Source organism: Sphaerodactylus townsendi, linkage group LG08, assembly GCF_021028975.2.
Source record: "Sphaerodactylus townsendi isolate TG3544 linkage group LG08, MPM_Stown_v2.3, whole genome shotgun sequence".
Taxonomy (NCBI): Eukaryota; Metazoa; Chordata; class Lepidosauria; order Squamata; family Sphaerodactylidae; genus Sphaerodactylus; species Sphaerodactylus townsendi.
Genome location: NC_059432.1, coordinates 74,647,969 through 74,670,964, shown reverse-complemented (window position 1 = coordinate 74,670,964; position 22,996 = coordinate 74,647,969). Strand labels below are relative to the sequence as shown.

The 22,996-nt window shown below is 43.6% G+C and overlaps 1 protein-coding gene across 1 annotated transcript in view; it reads left to right on the top strand.

Moving 5' to 3' along the window:
• Positions 1 to 15,136: 15,136 nt before the first annotated feature.
• ITM2C (integral membrane protein 2C) overlaps positions 15,137 to 22,996 on the top strand; it is a 33,026-nt gene continuing 25,166 nt past the window's right edge. The window contains exon 1 of the mRNA XM_048506076.1: positions 15,137 to 15,502. Coding sequence (XP_048362033.1) covers positions 15,398 to 15,502 — 105 coding nt within the window. The 5' untranslated portion in view covers positions 15,137 to 15,397. The remainder of the gene's footprint in view (positions 15,503 to 22,996) is intronic.

The window sequence follows — 22,996 nt, the reverse complement described above, 5'->3', positions numbered from 1 at the left end:
GCTTTAGTACTTGACCAACCCTTGTCTACTTATGCCTGATGTTTTTGACTATCTAGGCATCTAAAAGAAATGAGACCTTACTGGCAGATGGAAGAAGCCATGCCTGATCAGAATAGAAAAGTAAACTCTATAAAACTGTCCTCTATCTATGTAATTGACACCATGATGTGTGAACAGTGTCGCCTTCCCAACTAAGGGAGCAAATCTCTGACAATCCTGTTACGCGCAGTGCTGACAAGTAAGAAAAAGTTGTCACCACTGTGGATTTTTGCCATGCAGACTTGCTGCTTGGCATCTTGCATGAAGGCTGCATTGAGAAGTATTTAATTGGCATTCAACTGGGATATGCACAAACGGCTCTCCACCGTCAGAAGTCACATGCTTCACCTCTCTCTGTGAAAGAGCCTTTGAAAAAACTAAACCCAGGTACCTGTGAATTAAAAAAAAGAATGTATGCGAGTGAATCAGTTAATTTTCTACCCACCCACCCACTCCAGCCCCGAATCAGGATTCGCAATTAATCCATGCTTAAAATTCCGTTTAACACACATTCCCGCTAACTGATATTCTCCAAGGGAGAAGAAAAGGCAAAAGGAGCGAGGTGTACCAGCAAGTTTGTGTGTCCCTTAATGCCAGCAGTGATGGGCTGAATACTGCTGAAGAGTGTGTTTGAAATTGTTTCATCCCAAGTGCAGAGACCCAGTCTTCAAATGTTCCTCCTTTTGCACTTTCTGTGACAAGAAAACAGCTTGAAAATGAGACAACAGCTTTATACAGTGCAGGAATTAAAGGAGCCATGACCCATGAATTCATTTGCTTCTCAAAGTTTCCTCTACAGTTAAAAAAAAAAACGATTTGTGGGAATTACATCTTCATTTTCTGCTATATTCAAACAGAAACAAACAAAAACAAATCTGGGAAAGTATGTAAGGTAAAGGAGAACTTCTGGAACAATGCTTTATGGTCAGAAAAATATCCCCTTGTGGCCTACTCACTTACTGGGGTGGATGCTCCCATTTCTGTGGGTTGGGTCCAAAAACTCCTTTCTGCTCCAGAGGAGACTTCTCTTGCCAGAAGCAGGCTCTTCCCTTACAAGGAGGGAATCCCTGGATCCAACCCAATATACTGTTATATATGGTTTCCCCGAACCAGCCAGCCAGGCATTTCTTTATAATGAAGGTGCATTACTAGCATAGTTACAAAGTGATGAATGTGTTTGGAATATGACCTGCGACCTGCCTGCTTAGAAGCCTGTTCTATTCTAAAGACAAATTAAGGTAACTTTTAGGGCTGCTGCTGTAGTGCTTATGTTTCTCCTTTGATAAGGTGATTAAGCAATCCACAAGCTCCATTAACATGATTTGGGGGGGGGGGGGGTTTGTGAGAGCACAGGAATGCATGTGCAACTTATTGCAGCAGGATTTGTAAAGGAGAAATTCCCAGTAACTTAATCTCTAGTTTGCTGCAGTTTTAGATATATTAAATGTGTGTGGCAGTATGTGAAATAATGCAACGTCACCTGTCTGATGTTCATTGCGGCATGGGGAAAGGGGATATTTAAGAGATGGTCATCACTGCTGAGAGGGGCCAAAGAACGATTTTCAGAGTGCTGAGAATTCTCTATCTGCATTCATTTTGGACTTCTTAATGATCCTTTGGGTTTGGATGCAACCATTTCAGGAAAACCTCTTGGCTTCCAAAACTGAATACAGGGCAACACACTGTGTTTCAAAGTCTATGGTTGTTCTTCAAACCCATTTAAGCAGAAGGACACACCGCCCCTCCCCCCTTTCTTTCTGGATAACTCAAAACTAAAACAAATAATGTGTTTTCATGCCAGTGAATGACCTCAAGTGACAGTGCTTACAGAACTATGCTAAATTCTTCTACGCTTTTTCCAGTCTATCCACATGCAATGTCCTGGAAACAAAGCATTATTATAGGGTGCTCATCCATCCCTGGCTGCAAGTGAGTAGCCAGATCTGGTCTGTGGAAAGAAAACTGAACCTGGAAATTTTGGACATAGGAGTGAAAACCCAGGTATGAGCCAGCTGGCGGGGGGAGGGGATGCAATGTTATATTTCAGAACACTTTCCCCTCAGTCACACTTCCCTGTGGAAGCCCCATTGTTGCAGCTGCCAATGCAGCACAGCAAGAATAAGATGGTGAGTTTCCCAGCATTTTTCCTGCCCCAGCCCCCAAGGTGGTCATTCTCTCCCGTGCCATCTGGAAGGATTTTTAAGGATTTTTTGAAACCACGAATTGACTAAGCAATATATCCATACATGGGGGTAGCAATGCATTGGTTACCAGCAGAAACTCCTTAAAGTAGATGAAATAGCTGACTCAGGAGCAAGAAAATTCAGACTTGCCTGTACCAGAAGAGGAGAAGTTTGGATTTCTACCCTGCCTTTCTCTCCCTCCCCACCACAGACACCTTGTGGGATAGGTGGGGCTGAGAGAGTTCCAAAGAACTGTGACTGGCCCAAGGTCACCCAGCAGGAATGTAGGAGTGAGGAATCAAACCTGGTTTTCCAGATTAGAGTCCGCTGCTCTTAACCACTACACCACGCTTAACCCCTACATCCAGGCGTTGCTGCAATCTTTCTCAAAACTTCTCAGCAAAGTGGTTTAGGAAAGATCAGAGAAAAGTTGATGGAGGAAAGAACAGAAAGGTGCATGAATGCACCATGATGCGGTGCAGAAGCAGAAGAATGCCCTGTTTCTCAGTGGAATAATACCAGAGCAAATAGCTCATGTAAGAAAGGTCTTACTCTCTGGCTTCTGCCATGGTACTTATCTTTGTGTAGTGAAAAAGCTATTTCTAAGGATGACTGTTCATAATTTATGAGTGAAAAACTACTTTATATAATTGTAGTCTACATCTAGCTTACCACTGGGCTACTTAAGATATTAATACCCTGTGGTCTTTGTAGTCGTGCATGCGGAGTCACCGTAAGAACGAGACGAGACGCGGAGATATCATCTGGTGGAGAGAGCCAGCAGCGGGAGCACGGGGGTCCGTGATCCTGGCAACTCTGCCGCGTGCTAGTTCCTGACACCTTTTATTAGGGTTTCTCTGGGGGTGGGCAAAGGGGTGGATCGGCGGGAGGCCGGGAGAACGGGAGGCCGGGAGATCATCAGGTGATGCATGATCTAATCGGGCTGGTACGTGCAGGAGGAAGCGTCCGTGTCTGGGCCTAATCCACACCTGGGGGCAAGGGCCCATTATCCCTTTGTCTGGGACACCTGGTGGCTGTGAGCCAGGTAGTTCATGACCTGTGACTCACCGGGGGGGTGGGGGATGGGGGAGCGGGTGCGACCAGAAGGCCGTAGTTGGGCCGGCATGCCAAGCGCTCTGCCTACGGTTCTGCTGGGTCAGCGGCTCATCCCTACAGGTCTTAATACAGTCAGAAGTGCTAACAAAAAAACAAAACAAAACACTGGCAGAAATTTTATTTTTATAGTTAGTAGATTAAAAATCATTGTGTAAGTGGATAAAATAAACTTTAAAAATGCATGAAATCGATACAAGTGGCTGAATAGAAATAGCACAATATGAAAAGTGTTTAAAATACTCAGAAGATCCGCGTTTTAAAGAGAAGTCATGCCTCTATCAGGTCCTACAAAGTTAGGAGACTCGCACAGTAGCAAATGTGTGCCAGGAGAGATGTTTCAGTGGAGAAAGCAGTTGTCAAAAAGTGGATGGAGGCAATGTCCCAGGCAGTGACTTTGATGAGAAGGATTGCATGGGAGCAGACCGGGGGAGGGGGGTGGTGGCTTTCAAGGTAAGAACCAACACTGAATTTTGCCCAGAGGTCAAACAATTGTCAGTATAACTCCATCAGAATTGGCAATTTATGCCAGGTAGCAGCCTTACTTCTACACTTTGCACCAGATGTATCTTCTTGAACTATCTTCAAATACCATTGATGTTGAGTACAGCAGCCTAACCTGTAAGTGATTGGAGCATGAAGACCTCCAAAGGTAGATCCAATTTAGTAGCACCTCTAGGCTACAAATCTGCCCTTTTATTACTCAGGCTGCACCATATCTTTTTTATTGGCCAACACGCATCTTCTATATTGAACATCACAGAGATGATTACCATCTCTTCCAAGATTAAACTACCCCCTGGTAAATGCCAGGCAATCGCAACCACCTCTGTTAGTCTCTTGCCTTAAATACCCAATGGGGTCACCATAAGTTGGCTGCAACTTGATGGCATTTTACACACAACACAACACAGTCATGCAGAATGCTGCCAGAAATAAATACAGACAGCTCTTCAGAAAACCTGTCCAGGTTTGTGGTGAAGAGCAACAATTTGAAAACTCAGTTTGTTCAGAAGGATCAAGTCGATAATGCACTCTCAGTGTCTTTTCAAATAGCTATACTCCTGACTGGTTGATGCAATGAATTTTTAAAAGCTGCTGCAGAACAAAACACTTCACAGAGAATCTAAAAACAGGATATGTTCAAATATTCTATAGGTTACCTTTAGGTAGCAGAAGAGCACAGTATGGGAAACTGTCCTGAGGTTAGTAAGAGAAAATATGATCCTGTTTTAAACATAGATAGGTACACTGGTGATAGTTGCACCCATTTTAATGGACCAGGGGCATTTGTTAATGAGCATTCCTTATAAAATATCCAGAAGCAGACAGCAGAAAAGGGTTAGATCTCTAATACACATTTACTTTGGGTGCGATTAAAGTGTAAAAAAGAAATTTGCATGCACACATTTTCCACATCTGTTACACCACATACCAGAGTACAAAGATTTCTGGTGGGGAGAGAGCACAACCCAAAACTTTCCCACAGTATGGTCAGATTTCACTGCATGACTGCAAATATTTTTCCTCCACTACATATAGTCATTTTGACCAAATATAAATAACTTCGTCCTCATCCGGGAAGGGGCAGTCTCATCATTTTCTTAGAAGTCGAAAAACAACATGAAATTTGGCATTCAGTCTCTAGGCCAGCACACTGTGGACTCAATGGTTTCAATTTCAATAATTTCTAGGGATTCATACATCTCCCCTGCCCAATGGTGCCATTTTTAGAACTTTTTAATAGAACTGTTGATGTCTCTTTCCAGCTCTTAAGAGACTCAGCTGTCCCCATTTTCCCACTCTTGAGTCCCTGTGAGGAAAAGACTGATCAACAGCAGTAAGGCTACCCCTTATCCTGGAAGCCTTATCCATTTTTTAAACATTTTTATTTTACAGATATGCTTTCCTTTTTTAGACCTGCAGTTTCTTTAAAGCAGAGCCCCCCCCAACATGGTGCTCATGGACGCAATGACACCCACAGACAGCTTTCCTGGCACCCACCAAAAAAATTTTAAGTGTGTGGGGCTGGGTGGAGTTTTTGTCTAGATTTTAGAAGAACTTTTGACTGGCCATTGGAGGTCTGATTTGATGTACAGATTTTAAAAGTTGATTTGGTAATGACTACCATCACAGTCCAAAAATCTTAATTGCAAGACTAAAGGTAAGTTGTGTGTATGCAAGAAATATTTTAAAACAATATGTTCATTTAAAAAGGAATCCTGTTAAACAGAACTTCTGGCTGATATACTTAAAAAGAATTATCTCACTCCCTGATGTTCTGTGGATGGCATTGCCTCTTGTGGTAGCTATTTGGGGGCTGAGCCCACCACCCTGTGTCAGAATTCCAAAGGTGCAGCCCACAGGCTAAAAAAGGTTGAAGGAGGAAGAAGAGGAAGAGGAGTTTGGATTTATATCCCATCTTTCTCTCCTGTAAGGAGACTCAAGGTGGCTTTCAAGCTCCTTTCCCTTCCTTGCCCCACAACAGACACGTTGTGAGGTAGGTGGGGCTGAGAGTGTTCTGAAGAACTGTGACTATCCCGAGATCACCCAGCAGGAATGTAGGAGTGTGGAAACACATCTGGTTCACCAGATAAGTCTCTGCCACTCAGGTGGAGGAGTGGGGAATCAAACCCGGTTCTCCAGATTAGAATCCATCTGCTCTTAACTACTACACCACACTGGCTTTAAACGGAGGCTGTGAACAAAGCTTCTCTCTCCCCGCCTGTACATGCAACATGCATATGGCAAGGTCAGGATATGTGAGCGTTGCTGTTAATAATAAAATGGGAGGTTGGTGAACAAACTATATCCAGCTGGACAATTCTTACTGTAGTCTGTGAAAAAAAACAATGCAGGCCAGATTTTTTTTTTTTTTTGGGGGGGGGGGAGAGAATGCAGATGGGATCAGCTAGGTTCTAAGTTTTTGTGAACAACTGCTGTGAAACAAGGCACACATTCAAGGTCAGTTTGCAAGAAGCACACCATTCACTCCTGAATAAATATTTAAAGTTATGACAGTGAAATGAAAATGGCACGAGCATTCCAATTTGCCTTTAGATATCAGCTAAGGCTAACCAGAGGCCAAAACATTAATGTGTCGGCTCATTTTGCAAAAGACCTGCACACCAATCCTGTTATGTCTTTTCACTGGCTGCCTCCATTATTGAACATTTCACCTAGCAAAGTGACAAATTTTAATTGCATTTTGCTATTTAAAATTCAGTTATATTCATTAAAGCCAGACGAGCAGAGAACACATTGACCTTGGATATGAAAATCCTCGAGTTTAAGAATCCTGATGAAATTATGACTCAGAATGATGCTGTGGCATCAAAATCGCTGCAGGCGCCTGGTCTGTTCTCTACTGACATGTGTGTCTGGATATAGGTTGTCTGATCAATTCAAAATTATTATTGGCTTAAAACAACCCTAACCTTGGCAGTGATGACAATACAAAGGCCTGTTCCTCAATGCAAATGCTTCCATTTACCAAAGCATTTATCTATATTAATTTAGTACATTTTTATCCCATACTTCTTTCAAAGAGCTCAGAGCAGAATACCTTATTTTATCCTTTTTATCCTTGCCCCTGTGAGGTAGGTTAAGCTGAGAGGCAGCCCACGGTTAGCCAGCAAGCTTCATGACAGCAGGGGGATTTGAAGCTTGCTCTCCAAGACCCTCTCTCCACCACATCCCACCAGCATATCGTGGCGTGAAAGAAAGTGGCAAATTTGATTTGCGGTTGAAGCCATCTGCTAGTGGAATGAGTTTTCAGAAGGGATCTTTGCCATTTCCCCTTCTGTTACCTGAATTGGTAGGGTCTGCCTCTTGGCATAGTGGAGGACTTGGCGTAGCTAGAAGCAGACTGGCTTTGCGAGAGGCAGGTAGGAGATCTAATACTTGTGTATACAGAGATCAGTTCCCCAATAAAATCACTTAAAACCAAAGTTGTAGTAAAAGATGTTACAATTTTATTAAGGAATCAATATAATAAAAATACACATGCATACAGAATTATGAGGTTTAAGAAAAAAGAATGAGTGATAGCGGGAAATGGTTAGGGTACTGGAAAGGTGATAATTACCATTCCAGCAGTGAAGAAGTCAAGGGAGAGTGAGAGAAATGGCCAGTGTTTCTCACAGAGAGCAACATTGGGTGCAACGTGAAATTATGTGACTAGAAAAAAACCGCAGGAAAAATGCACACACAAAAAACCCACTGTCGTGAATTCTCACAGGAAACAAGCACACACAGAAAAGTCCCCACATAGAGAGTTGTCCACACAGAAAAATGCCCAGGTTGAAAAATATGTGCATATTTAATTAATATTTAAATATAATTAAAATAATATAATTTTTAAATATATAATTTAAAAGAATAATATAAGCATAATATAAACAAAAAAACCAGTGACCACGAGAAAGGACCATTAATATTTAAATATAATTAAAATAATATAAATTTTAAAAAATATAATTAACAAGAATATTATAAACATAATATAAACAAAAGACCCAGTGACCACAAGAAAGGACCATTAATATTTAAATACAATTTCAAAAACTTTATTCAGAAGGAAAATAATAAAAATTTAGAAATTTTAAAATTATAATATAATAAAAAAGAACAATATAGACAACATGACAAAAGACCACCTAATAATTAAAACAACAATTATTTAATACTGAAATTTTTTACCCAAAATGAGAGAGCAGAGACAAATGAACTACACCAAACAAAAAATGACAACAAATTGCAACAATCACCAACCCACACATGAAGAGATATAATTCTTTATTGCATATAATCTCCTTAAGTAATTAAGTTTATCTTCCACATGCTCATATGCTACACAGAAGGGGCAACCATGCCAATGCAGTGCCTCATATATTTAGTCTTTTTCACCTTGAGGCATTAGCCAGTGTTAATTTGCGGCATTAGCCAGTGTTAATTTGCGGCATTAGCCAGTGTTAATTTGCGGCAAGCCCTCTGCAGTCCATCAAAAAGAAACCACATACTGGGGTGACTGGTGCCGAATAGGGAATTCAGAGCATTGTGAAATCCCTTATAACATTTTGTAGTTTTTGGCAGCCATTCCAGGGCAGCATCATGATGATTCCATATTCCTATACGAAACTGAGGATTTCTACCAGCTTCACCCTTGACAGATGTAGAAAAGTATGTGAACACCACATTATAGGTGTCTTAATCTGGAAATATGGCAGCAAGCTTATCAAAAACACTTCTCATATCATTGATCAGGACAAAGACTAATGTAGCTAGAGACTTCAGTGTCATTTTTATGTTGGTATTAATTTTCATATTCAGTCTTCAAGCCACCATTTTTTATTTTCCTGATGAGACTCTGACAGATGAAAATAACACCCTTTGACCTCAGCACATGGAAAGGCTGCATTCATACCAGCTGCATTCATACAAGCCTTCTCAAAATCAACTAAAACCTTTTGAGGTGCAGATTCAGAATAAATAGCATCATTATTTCAAATATTCTATTATAAGTATCCATGTTGTTTTTTGTAGTAAAATGCACAGACACAGTGGATATGAATTACCCATCTTGGCACATGTGAAGTTTGTAAAACATATTGGGCACTTTATCAAGGGCATCATCTCTATAGATTTATTTATTTATTAGATTTTTATACCGCCCTATCCCCGAGGGGCTCTGGGCGGTGTACAACAATAATGGTATCTTTGTTCAATTTGAACATAAGATCTCTATCACTGAAAACCAGAATTCTGTCTGGATTATCCTTTCCTGTTGTATCCTTTCCTTTCCTGAAGTATCAGTTGACTGTACTTTTCAGGAATGTCAAAACAGATGTTTTTTTGATTAGGCAAATTGCCATCCATTCTGTTGCAACGAGTAGCACTGACTGCTCTCATGTTTTCTTTTGCTTCTGGCAATGTTTGCTGCTGTTTTTTGAGGACAGGAGTCATGACAATGTTCTGCTGGTTCATCTCTGTGGGTCTTTTGTGCAATCCCACATTACAAGAGCAGCAAGCTTCGTCACCTTGGAGGTGGGTGTGAGGCTGTCATTTGAATATTGCCTGCAGTATAGCTCTTCCAACCACTGCATCTCTTCACCAGTCAACATCCACCGCGCCGTGCCAGATGAACGTCAAAGGTGACGCCCATTTGGCTGCATGGCAAATGTCATCTACGGCCAAGTTGGAAGTCCAGGCCATCAGGGCGGCTTATGCTCTTGTAGAGTGTGCTCTGAGTACCACTGGACTACCTACCTTAGCCAACTCATACCTCTTGGATAGACTTGGTAACCCATTTTGACAGAGTTTGTGTGCTAATTCTATGACCTTTCTGTCTGCCTCAGAAACACATGAAAATATTATTTTTCCAACAGAATGATGCTGTGTGTTGAATATAAAATAGCAGAGCCCTGTGCAGGTCCAATGTGTATAGTGACTGTTCAGCCTGCATAGATGCTCCCCTTCCTCAATTTGATGAACAGATCTGCCCGATATGACTGCAGCCTACTGCTGCAACCTAAAGCCATTCCTAGGGGCCAAAAGACCCTGGAGGGGCATGAAAGATTCAGCTAGAAAGGGAAACTGGCAGAAATGCTCCTCATAAAAACACTTGCCCAAGAGATTGTGTAAAAACTGGGAATAGCCACTTCTGCTGATCCCCCCCCCCTTGGTACACTCCCATGAGCCGTATCTGTGCCTAATGTGCATGAATCCCCAGGAACAGCAGGAGCCCTGCAAATATCCAAATGTCCCCTCCACAACCTGTAGTTGGTTTGTAGGAAACAACACTAATTAACAATAAAAAATAATAAGTGAAGGTAGAAAAGCACCTGAGGAGAGCCAGGGAAATATGGTGATCCACTATTTTGATGCAGAATCAGGTGCCTTTCTTAGCAGATACCAAACAGCGCCTCAGCCCTGGTTTCCTGTTTCCTTGGACTTTGGGGGACTGTGTTCCATTATCAGCCTCACGGAGCATGAGCCCCACAAATCCCTGAGCACTGTGGAAATTCTACCTTTGGTTTGTGCACTGGGGTGCTGTTTAGTATCACAGAATTGCTACCCTCTGGCAGCTGTGCTTCCACAGCACACATTTTGCTATTTCGGGAAGTCTGGAATATTTCAGTTGCCCTTCACTACTGAGCTGTTGGATTTTCGGAGTAAGCAAAATAACTAAAATATTGCATATAAATTCAAGTGACATCAGCCACTTTTCGAGAGACCTTTTCCTGCAGAAAAGTACCTTTGGGATGCACATCCTTTTGTGTTTATGCAAGCAATCAGCCTGTAAGATCTTTGGATAAAACACCACCAGTGTACCATTCAGCTGAAAATGAGTGTTCAGGGAACTGGCAGAGGACTCTGGCATCTGTGATCTTCTCTTGCAGTCAATGCTATTGCTCAGATTACAGCTTTATATCACTTTGGCTGTCTATAGTCAGGCTTTGGGTAACCTAAGGAGAGGTGACAGTGAGCAAAATGGGATGCCGTCGCCGTCTCACTCACAGCAAGGCTCCAGCGTAAGTGTCTCAAAGCTGCAAGTCTGCAAAGTAAATACTGTGGCATTTATTTGACATTTGTTTCTTGCCGTGTTATGAAGTGTAGGTTTAGAGTAACTTTGTCCTGAATCTTTTCAGTACTTGCTGATAAACTGATGGGCAGAATGGGAAGAGGATATGACTTTTGCACTAAGAAAAAGAAAACTGTTTTGCGTTAAGTCAAGTTGCTTTCGATACAAGGTGATCCTGTGAATTAATGACCTCCAAAATGTCCTATCATTAACAGCCTTGCTCAGATCTTGCAACTGGGGACCGTGTCTTCCTTTATAGAGTCAATCCATTCCATGTTGGGTGTTGCTCTTTTTCTGCTGCCTTCAATTTTTCCTAGCATTATTGTCTTTTCCAGAGACTTTTGTCTCCTTATAATGTGACTAAAGTACAATAGTTTAAGTTTAATTATTCTAGCTTCAAGGGAGAGTGAAGGTTTGACTTCATCTAGAATCCACTGATTTGTCTTTTTGGCAGTCCATGATACCCATAAAACTCTCCTCCAATACCCAATTTCAAATTAGTAACTTACAAAATCCACATTTTCTGAATTTAAGCAGACAGCTTTTGCATAATCTTAAGAGTTGGCCTAAGCATTGACTCAGAAGGGGCTTGTACTGCAAGTGCTGTGCTTGCTGGTGTGAGGCTACAGTGCTACTTATCTGAATGAAAGCCCCCTCCAACACAGCTGGGCTTCAGTCCAATCAAGCAAGTGTGGAATGCACTGCATGAGTGATAATATTTTTTCTGTCTGTTAAGTAAAAAAAAACACTTTTCTTTTCTAAAACAACAAAAAATGCAGTTGTACAATATTGTACCTATAAGCTGGTGGGTTGGTGACATCATGGCTCCTTTGCCTAGGTAGGCAATGGGACTGGCTGCCATGGTAACCTGAAGGCCGCATTGCTCAGCACCTGGATTTTTAGCAAGCAGATAGCTTCAGTTTCCCAGAAGGTATTTAAATAAAACCACCACCTTCTGCACTTCTGAAGAGAAGCAGGATGGGCTCATAACAATTCTAAAGTCCACTGGTGTTTATTTAAAGTTGAGCCTCTCCAACTCTCAGCCTAGTTTACTCTGATTTCAGAATGATTAACAATATTACTGGATCTCTATGTGAAAATCTCCTTGAACTGAAAGGTGAATGTTTTATTTTACCTGTAAATTACTCACCTGGAGTTTAACATCTAGATAAAAATTACTAAGATTAAAAGCCATGGCCAGAAAGACGTTAAAGACATTTTAAGTCAATAAATGCTTACTTGACTTGACTTTAAAGACATAACCACTTCCATGATGTGCCAAACAGAATAAAAAAGCAAGTTTGGCTTATAGCCAATGATAGGGAATTATTGCTGATCTCCAAGCTGCAGAGATCAGTTTCCCTGGAGAAAATGGCTACTTAGAAAGGTGGACTCTACGGTGTTATACTCTGGCTGGGGTTCCTACCCTCCTCAAACCCTGCCCTACCCAGGCTCCACCTCCAAAATGTTCAGGAATTTCCCATCCCAGAACTGGCAACTGTAGTAGGCAATATTTTGCATTTCAGGGTGAAACCTTCTAGCAGTAAGAACCATAAGCAAACTGTATAGCTGAAATCATTGGCACCAATGTTTGAAAAAATTGGATTTTGCATAATATTGACAGTGTGGCAAAATCTGGAGTGAACTCTAACCTGGAGGACCAGGTTTGATTCCCCACTCCTCCACATGAGCGGTGGACTCTTATCTGGTGAACTAAGTTTGTTTCTCACTCCTCTCCATGAAGCCTCCTGAGCAGGGGTGTAATGCCCATTGGGCAAGGTGGGCAGCTGCCCAGGGCACCACCTTGTGGGGGGCATCAAAATGCAGGGTTCGTTTTTGGGTATTTTAGTGGTTTTCCATTTTTGGCCTGCAGGTGGCGCAGTTTTTAGGCTAGCAGCACCAAAATTTCAGTATATCATCAGAAGACTGTCCTTATGCTACCCCCCAGGTTTGGTGAGGTTTGGTTCAGGGAGTCCAAAGTTATAGACTCCCAAAGGGGGTGCCCCCATCCCCCATTGTTTCCAATGAGAGCTAATAGGAGATGGGGGCTACAGTTTTGAGGGTCCATAACTTTGGCCCACCTGAACCAAACTGCACCAAACCTGGGGGGTATCATTAGGGCAGTCTCCTAATGATACCATGACAGTTTTGAGACTGTGCCTTCAGAAATGTGCCCCCCCAGCCTGCAACCCCCATTGACAGCAATGCAGAAAACTCAATGCAGAACAAAGATTCTTGGGCAAATTTCTGGGATGTTCCTGCAGGGGGTGCATTTTTTGATGTATCAGGACCAAAATTTCAGGATATCATCTGGAGACAGTCCTAATGGGACCCCCCAAGTTTGGTGCAGTTTGGTTCAGGGGGTCCAAAGTTATGGACCCTCAAAAGGGTAGCCCTCATCTCCTTAGCAAAGCCCTTTAGCCCCATCTCCTATTAGCTCCCACTGGAAACAATGGGGGATGGGACACCCCCTTTAGGTGTCCATAACTTTAGACTCCTTGAACCAAACCTCACCAAACTTGGAGGATAGCATAAGAACAGTCTCCTGATGATACACTGAAATTTTGGTGCTGATATATCTAAAAATGCACCCCCTGCAGGCACCAATGTCCTGGTGCAAAAAACAAATTGGTCGTGGTGGAGTGGCCGCCCATGGGCGGGGGGGATCCAACTCAGGTTTTGGCCAGGGCTACAGTTTGCCTCGTTACACCCCTGCTCCTGAGTGACCTTAGGCTAGTTCAGTGATGGCAAACCTTTTTGAGACCGAGTGCCCAAACTGAAACCCAAAACCCACTTATTTATCACAAAGTGCCAACACGGCAATTTAACCTGAATACTGAGGTTTTAGTTAGAAAAAACGGTTGGCTCCGAGGTGTGCGTTACTCAGGAGTAAACTTGGTGGTAGTCAGTGGCTTTGCTTTGAAGCAACCGTGCAACTCTTCCAATTTGTGAATCAGGACCCTAGGAGGGTTTACTCAGAAGCAAGCCCCATTGCCAGCAACTGAGCTTACTCTCAGGTAAAGGATCGTGCTTTAGTTCTTCACATGAAAATCAGTGGGGTTTAACAGCGCTTAACAGGGTTACCTACACTGCTTACCCAAAACTAGGTCTTAGGTTTAACGCTAAAAATCAAGCCCAGCGGCCCAGGCCAGCCTAGATGTGGGGGGGAGGGGGCACTCTGTTTGCGCGTGCCCACAGAGAGGGCTCTGAGTGCCATCTCTGGCACCCGTGTCATAGGTTCGCCACCACTGGGCTAGTTAATTCTCTCCAAATTCTCTCAGTCCCATCTGCCTCACAATGAGTCTGTTGTGGGGACAGGAAGGGAAAAGAATTTGTAAGCCACCTTTAGTCTCCTCACAGGTGAGAAAAGCAGGGTATAAATCCAAACTCCTCCTCCTTCTCTTCTTCAAAACAGGTGCTGCGAGCATTTCATTTGCATTTCCATGGGGGTAGAGGCTGAATTTACCCAGCTTGCCCATTCTTCAGCCCCACACTTTCCATTTCCATTTCCTGAATATGCACCAGAGACATGGCTGTTTAATTATTGGAAGGCACTCTAATTTTTATCTTTTAAAACACTCTTCAAAAAACACTCTTCAAAACACTCTTTTAAAACACTCTTCTCTACATACAGAGAAGTCTCAATATCTCACTTGCTAGATCTTTACACCTGTAAAACAGGTCATATTAAGATTTGTGGGCAAGGACACATGCTAAAAAGGGGGGGGGGCCATAACTAGATATGTATTTCCTGTAATAAAATGGAAAGTTCGAGTTACCAACTTTGGTTTGTGAAATTCATGGAGATTTGGAAGTGAACCCCAGGTAAGATGGTGTTTGGGGAGGGAACTCAGCAGGGATGTGATGCCGCAGGGTCCACGCTCCCCACCTGTCATTTCCTTCAGGAGAGCTTTAGTCTGGAGGTGAGAATTAATCCCAGAAGTGCACCCACCTTGAGACTAGCGGCAACCCTCGAGAACGCATACAGTCGTGCAAAAACTGCTGGACAAGTACTTACAAATACATCATGCAAATACGAATCTGCACATCAAGACTTGCTTGGTACAATATATTCTTAGTAAGGCTGCAGCCTGCAATCCTACATTGCCATGCACAATTTGGGACAATTCTCTCCGACCGCAGGGTCAACTCCCACAACCAGTCGCGGGGGCCTGGAGCCGGAGGTTTAGGGGCAGCGCGTGCACAGGAGGAGATGCAAAGTGCCTTGATCATTTGCGAACCGAAACCTGAAGTCTGGCTAGTTTAGGATCCCGAAATGCAAAGCGTGGCAGGAGAGCGAGGCAGAGGGGAGGGGGCGGGGAGGGAATGAAAAAAAAGGGAAAAGAAAGCCCCAAAGGTTGGACTTCCGGCGCCTCCTCCGCGCTGTGCAAGATCAGGAGAGACGCCAGAGAAGCATCGTCCACAGAGAGAGGAGGGGGCATCGAGCTCGATTGGAAGCTGCTGCTGCTGCTGCTGCGCCATGGTGAAAATCAGCTTCCAGCAACCAGGGACGGGGCTCAAGGCAGAGAAGGATGGAGCAGCAGGCGGTGGGGCCAAGGCAGAAGCGTCCCTGCCTCAGGATGTGGTGAGCCAAGGGCTGCGGGGGGCAGGAGCTGGATCACGTCTCCAAAACACGGAACTGAGAAGGCAGGGCAGGGGAAGAGTGGCGGATGGGTGGGCGCCCTTGCAGGGGGTGCTTGGGATTAAGTCCCACGACTGCTGCCTGTGCAGAGTAGGGCGAGCCTCAGCCCGAGGGACCTGTGGCAGACGGCTGGTAGCGCTGGCTGACTCGTGCGCAAATGCGCATGGATCGAGCTGCCCTAGTAGCGGAATGAACTCCTGGAAACGGTTGCAAGCTCTGATGCTGGAGGTGCGGGGTTCTTTCAGGAATAAAGGACTTTTCAAAAGGGCAGGGGATGGTTTGATCATGATGTAGTCTCGCCGTGCCGATTTGCATCCCCCCCACCCCCGGCATTTGTGTGCACGCTTCGTTGCCAGCCTCTTCCAGTTGGGGCTGGGATGCTTTACAGGGAAAGGCTCATTGCATGGATTAGAACTTGGGCAACTGCATTGTGTGTGGAAGGCCTAAAGCGGGCTTATTCTGTAAAGACTAAACTGCAAGGCAGTCTGCCTATCCCAAAAGTGTGGACTCCAATTGACCGTAGTTATGTCTCCAGAGTTTGAGGGCAGCTCTTCCCTTGCCCTGCAGCCTCTGAAACTTGCACAACACGTGTGCCCTTAAGACCTGTGGAAGAATGCAAGAGAGTATTTCTGAACCTGTTCAGAGTGGTCTTCTTTCCAAGCATTTCCCACAATATTAAGATGAGGAATGGGGCTGCCAGCAATGCTAAATTTCTGCCACTTTTCATTTTCCAAACTAAATATGGTTTAGATTTGTTAGTTCCTGTGGTGATTTTCTTTTTCTCCTTCTGTCTCTGCACTCTTTATTGCTCAGGGTCCTACTTGTAACCCCAGTGTCATAACACTGGACAAATGGTACACACCTTTGTCTGAATTTTCCTCTTTGGCATGAGAGCTGCAGATCCGCTCTGCTTAGCGTTCACTCTTGTTTCCTTACCCCAAAACAGAGTCAATTTCTGACATTCTTCATAGATATTTCAATATCTGTACTTAAGGGAAATAGGCCAAAGATTTCTGGGCAAACAGCTCTTTTACTGACAACAGGGATTTGCTGATGTTTCTCTATGAATCAGCTCTCATCAGAGGGAGTTGTCCTGCCTCCAGATTTTCTCCAAAAATAATGGGAACTTGACTTCATTCTTTGTCCCCCCAGCATAATATCCTCTTTTCGTCTCTGCTTGACTCCTGTAAATTGTATAACACCTGGTTTTTTTTGCAGTTTCTTGTTTTTCCTCCGTATTCTGTAGAATACCTTATGGGAATCCAAAAGATGAGATAATTTTGGTCAGCCAAGTTTCTGATTATTTACAAAAGGTTGCACAGGAACCAGGACATTGTGGAAAATAGAAATGACAGGGAGTTCTGGTATAATAGAGACTGGGATGACCTGGATTCTGCTACATTGACTCTGCATTAAAGTTTGTACTGTTCAAGTGTGCAATGATCCTCCAGTCCTGATTGTGTAGCTAGAAAGCCATCTGATGACATTTTAAGGTGCTGTAAGACTTCTCATTGTGTCGGTTGACCACCCAAGTGCTCCTAGCCCCATGGTGGCGAACCTTTGGCACTCCAGATGTTATGGACTACAATTCCCATCAGCCCCTGCCAGCATGGCTGATGGGAATTGTAGTCCATAACATCTGGAGTGCCAAAGGTTCACCCCCACTGTGACCTAGCCAATGAATTGAAGAAGAAAAAGAGTTTGGATTTACACCCCGCCTTTCTCTCCTATAAGGAGACTAAGGGTGGCTTACAAGTTCCTTTCCCTTCCTCTCCCCACAACAGATACCTTGTGAGGTAGATGAGGCTTGAGTGGCATAGGGCCAACGGGGCAGGAGGCACAATGCCCCAGTCGGAGCCGCAGCCGGGCCATGGAGGGGGTGGGTGGGGCGCAGGGCGCGCTCGTGCCCCGAGCACAGTTTCACCTTGCTTCGCCTTTGTGGGGCTGGGAGAGTTCCGAAGAGCTGTCACTAGCCCAAGGTCACCCAGCAAGAATGTAGGAGTGCTGAGATACATCTAGTTCACCAGATAAGCCTCTGCCACTCAGGTGGAGGAGTGGGGAATCAAACCCAATTCTCCAGATTAGAATCCACCTACTCTTAACCACTACACCACGCTGGCTGTCGAATGTAGCTAGATTGCTCTGTGCTTGTCATAGCCCAATCGAAAGCCCAAAGCTGTGACCTGAACACAAACTAAACAGACTTGGTGAATTGTTATTGCTTTGCTTATTTCTGCAAACAAGGGGTGGGTGAACTGGAATTCTTGTTGGTACAGTTGTGGAATGCACATCTGCAGGTTCTTAGCTTCACATAGGCCAAATGGACTTTTATAGCCTTGCTCACCCAGCAAGCATTGCTGCCTCTGGTTTGAAGAAGTGGGTTGGAGGTAGGTTTTGCTCCTTGGGTGAACAGTCACATCTGTGTGTGCAGAAAGAAAAAGAATATCTGTACCAAGGGAAAGTATCCTGAGCCAAAAAAGCTGCCTTCTGTGGCCTTCATCAGTAGTTCAATTTGTGACCTATATTCTAATATATAGTTCTTAGGTAATACATGTAAGAATATGCCTGGTGTTTCATAGTTGGCTGCTTATGCTATCCTGCTAGTCATAGGATGGAGCATTGTAGGGCCTGTGCTGGATTTTGTAACCATAAGGGCTAGAAACTTGGCTTTTAAAAGCATGAAGCCAGAGATCCTGTGCTGTGTTTTCCCCCCTCCCTGCTGCACTAATACAGAAATCACAGCAGACATAAACTTCAGAGAGCACTGAGCTATTTTTTGTCGGTGTATGAATTCACAGTGCTGAACTCATTTGCCATGGCAACAGGGTGTGATGACTGATGCAGACGATTATAACATCACTGCATCCACTGGAGAGGCACTGGGAGGGATTCCTGACATATTTCCAATGATAATGAGGGAACAGATGAAACAGTCTGTAACTCCACAGGCACCAGAGATTCCTTTCATCTGGTATTCCCATTCCACTCAGGGATGAGCAGTTTTTTTTTAAAATATAGGCATCCTTACAAAAAACTTTGATTTTTTTTAACCAATGGAATACATTGCACAAACATCAAAACAGAGCAACTAAAATCTTCCCTGAACAACAAGGCTCATGGGGTCAGAGAAACTTCCAAGCGTGCCTTTCAGTGAGGCTGGCAGTAGAATCCCAATCAGAATTACACACTTTTAAGGCTATTGACTTTGGTGGAATTAGAACTGTGTAACTCTGCTAAGGATTGCACTGTTATTGACCTTCCTTACTGATGTGCTGTTATTACTGTATTCCAGGCTGCAAGGATGTATGCTCTGGTTAAGTTCTAACAGCTTCCTGTGAAGAGTCAAAAGAGATTCAGTGACAGTAAACAACAATGGTCAGCATGTGCAAGCCATTGGAAGCAAGCACCCCGCATGTGGTGGTCTTTTAGTTCTCATGCCTCCCCACTCCTTCTATGAAGTGGTATGGGGTTTTCTTATTGGAGATGACAGTATAGCTGTTGACCCATCCCTTAGAGAAACTTGCTTTGGAACTCTGCAGCTATTGTTGGGACTTCTCTACAGGTTTACAATGGCACAGCTTTAATGTGCAACTGTGTGGCCTGCCTCTAGATTTATCAAGCAATTTATCAGCTGTTTTTCCAATTGTGCTGCAATTGAGCATGTAGCTAGACTCTGCTAGCAATTGAACTGAGGACTTATCAGCTCACACTCTTGTGCCTTGATCAAATGCACACTTACTCAGTAGTAAGCCCTGCTGAATTCAGTGGCACTTGCTACCAAATTGGCGTGCGTATAGTTACAAATTCCTGCACTAGCCTCCATGGAATTAATTAATTACATTGTTATCTCTTCTTCCAATTAGACCACCATTTGTCATCCCTGCCTCTTCATTTCATTGGTTCACTTAGTTCTGTTGGATGTAGCAATGTCTGATGTGCAAAGGAACTGAGAAGAAAACAAAGCAGGGGGCAAGCAAGTGGTCAGCAAGAGAGGGCTGTAAAGTTAGTGACACCTCTATCCTTTTGGTTCACCTCTTGTATGTCTTGAACTAATACTCTCAGTTCGAATATCCTGCTTCTCAGAAATTAGTTGCAGAGACTCTACCTAGCAAGATCGCAGCATGCTATCTTTCCCTCTTCCCCTTTAACGTTTTCATCAGTATGTTAGCCACCTCTCTGTGTGGTAAACTCCCAACAAGTTCAAACTGCTTTTTAAAAAAATCTTGCTTCCCCATGCCCACCTTTGGAAAGTTGTCATCCTCTCCATAATCTGGTGAATATCACTTCTTGAGAGCTGGAGAAAGATTCCACACTAGCTGGAGTGGAGACTGCCTCCCGCCTAGTTTCTGTCTGTGGAACATCAGCTGTTAGTCAGCAGCCAGCTTAACAAAGGAATGGTCAGCCAGCAGTTTTGACAATAGGATTGGCGTCCAAGTGGCTTATATTTCATCAGCAACACAGAGCCGCAAATCAACAGTCAATAATTGAGTACAAAGCAGGAACATTGAACATTCTGGAAGGGCAACTGTGGGGCAGTTCCATCCAAAGATGGGGGGCTGAAATGGCTGTGGAAACGGCATGCAGTCACGCCAGTGCATTTGCCCTCCCCCGGACACTTACCCTGACAGAGGTGGCAGATGTGCCAATGGCCTCGCATCCTGCAGCCTCACCGCCACAAAGCCTGGACATTTAGGTTGCAGTGGGGCTGTGCTGGTGTCCTGCTCAGACACCAGCATAGGGCGGGCATGCCAGGGGATTCCCGGGGGTGGAACCAACATTGGTCAGCTCCCTCCCAGAGTTGAGGGCCTGTTGCACAGTGCACCAGCCCTCAGACATACACTGCCCTTTCGGCAGTGTATATCCTTTCAACTCTATGGGACTTTTCAGCAGCAGTAGGCTTCAGGGCTTTTCCCTTCTCCTCACACCACCAGAAAGTTTGTTTGGTGGTGAAGAGGTAGTGCTGCATTGGTGCTATAACCCGCCACTGGGGAATTGGGATGGGGCTGTTAGTCTGCTGCAGTCACAACAATAGAGAAATGGACTTATTGTGGCATAAACTTTTGTGAGCCCAGAACCCGTGTGTGTGTCCAACTCTGGAGCTTCAGATGTCCATAGATTACAATTCCCATCAATTGGCCATGCCAGCAGGGGCTGATGGGAATTGTAGTCCATGAACACCTGAAGCGCGTGAGAAGGCCCAGTATCTACCACATAAGTATGTTGCATAGTTATATTAGGGCACAGATGACAAGAAATTCCAGGGTAAAGATTAAACGATCCCATCAGAATGGGTGTGGATTATTCCCAGTTGTTGATTAATTGGCACAGTAAGATGAACTTGCACAGAGAGATAATTAATTTCTGAAGTGAACAAACCATCTTGCCTCCTGTTGAGTCCAGGTCTGGTAACGTCAGCTTTGCTTATGGATTCTAGTTCCTCACTGAAACTCTCCTGCTGAAGCTTTAGGAATATAGTAGAGCAACCAGAGAGGCTGACATGCTCACTGTTGGCTTGGATTCTGAGTCTTTTCATTTTTGATGTCTGAATTTATTATCTGGCACAGACGTAGTCCAGCTGGACCAACTTAAATGGCACATCATGGCATATTATCACATTCAGAGATGAGCAAATGAATACACCCCAGGTGGCCTTTGCGAATTCATGCTTTGTTGTTTTGATTATGAATGATAATACCAAAAGGCCAACCACTTTCAAGCTCCATTCAGATCTTCAGGAGGGAATACAGTTATGCGGGAAATCCTACAGTATCTGATTTCAGTTTTGCTGGATGCAGAACCTAAGCATGTAACTTTAAAAATGCTTCACTTGTTTAGCACATTTGAGTTTGCAACTGAATTTCCTCCTGTGAAGAACTGGTTAGTGGTCAAAACACTTCTGGATTTTGTTTATTTATTTATTTTCATTTATAGCCTGCCTTTCTCACTGAGAATTTAGAATTTTTTTTCTGTTCCAAATCCAATGTTGAGAAAAAGCCCAGAAGGCTATTTCCACAAGGGTTGCCCTTACCAAGTTCAATGCTGTTGGGATATTGGTTGTTTTCCTTTCGTCCCCACTTCCTCACAGTGTGTGGTGAATTCATGTACCTCCTGGGGTTCCCCCAGCTTTTCTCTGATCTTTCTCCAACCTGCTTTGTTCCAAAGTTTTGGGAAAGATTGCATCAAATCCTGGACAGCTGGCATGTGGGTGGGAAAATTCAGATTATTCTAGGCTAGCTGGCAACTGCCATTTTGTCCCCCTGGTCAGGGTTCCTGCTTATGTTTTGAAAAATCAGATGAGGCTTGCTGACATGCTGCATTGCCTGCTGCTGCTCAAAGTGGTGCCAAGAGAAAACAAACAAACATCAATATTGCTGGCATCACTATGTCACTTTTGAGTACAACCATAGAGTTTCCGGCAATTCCCAGAGCTAGGAAAAATGAAATCACTGTGCCCCTGCCTGCTGTGTAGAAAATCATTCTCAAGCATAGAAGGTGCAAAAGAAATTTAAAGTACAGTGCAATCAAAATATATGCAGACATGACAAATCATTCCTATGTCATGAATCCATATCATGGATAGCAGCTTACAGTCAAATCAAAGTAAACAAATTGTATATATAAGGTGAGCAAACACCATCCAAATACCACAAGCTGGTGGGATGTAATCCAACCGGTGAAGTCTCTACACACAGTGGAAAAGCACAGAATCTTTATGTGTGTATTTTTTCAGGTATAATACTAAGTTCCCTCGGTGACTTCCTGGTAGATTTAAAGACAAAATGCAGTCGAACAAGGTTCCAGAGAATCAGAGCAGTACAAGGTCACGACAGTTAAGTCCAGAACGAGCTTCTGTTGTAAAAGATCCACATTTTCAACAGTCTTCTTCAGTGGAATAGTATATCAGAAAAATATGCGATGATTCAATATATTTTTCTGATATACTATTCCACTGAAGCCTGCAGCCAGGGGCATAGTTATTTTGGTTTTCCTTGGTGTTTTACATTGTACCCCTGTTCCATTTGTAGATTCCTAGAGGTGTCCTTTGTTATTTCCATGTACAATGGAGAAGTGTTGTAGCCACATTGTTGATGTTATGCCCACCCTCTCCCATGACCTCACTCCCAGCCCTCCTGTCAGTTTTCAGGCTTGGCAATCCCTATTAGCAGTTGAATATCATTATATTAATATAGCATTATAACAGTATGTGCAACAGGTTTACTGAATTCGCTGCTTTCGTTGTTGTTTTTTAGAAGTTTGTGTTCTTCTGCTTCTGTTGCAGAGATATAATAGAAAAAGTATATCTTTGCAACCAGAAAGGCTGGAGACTTAAAAAAAAATGAAGTTGAGAATTCAGGGAATTCACTTTGCTATAACATTTTATGGACATAATGATATTCAATTGATGAATTTAAAAAATGGAGAAGCTTTAGGGCCCCA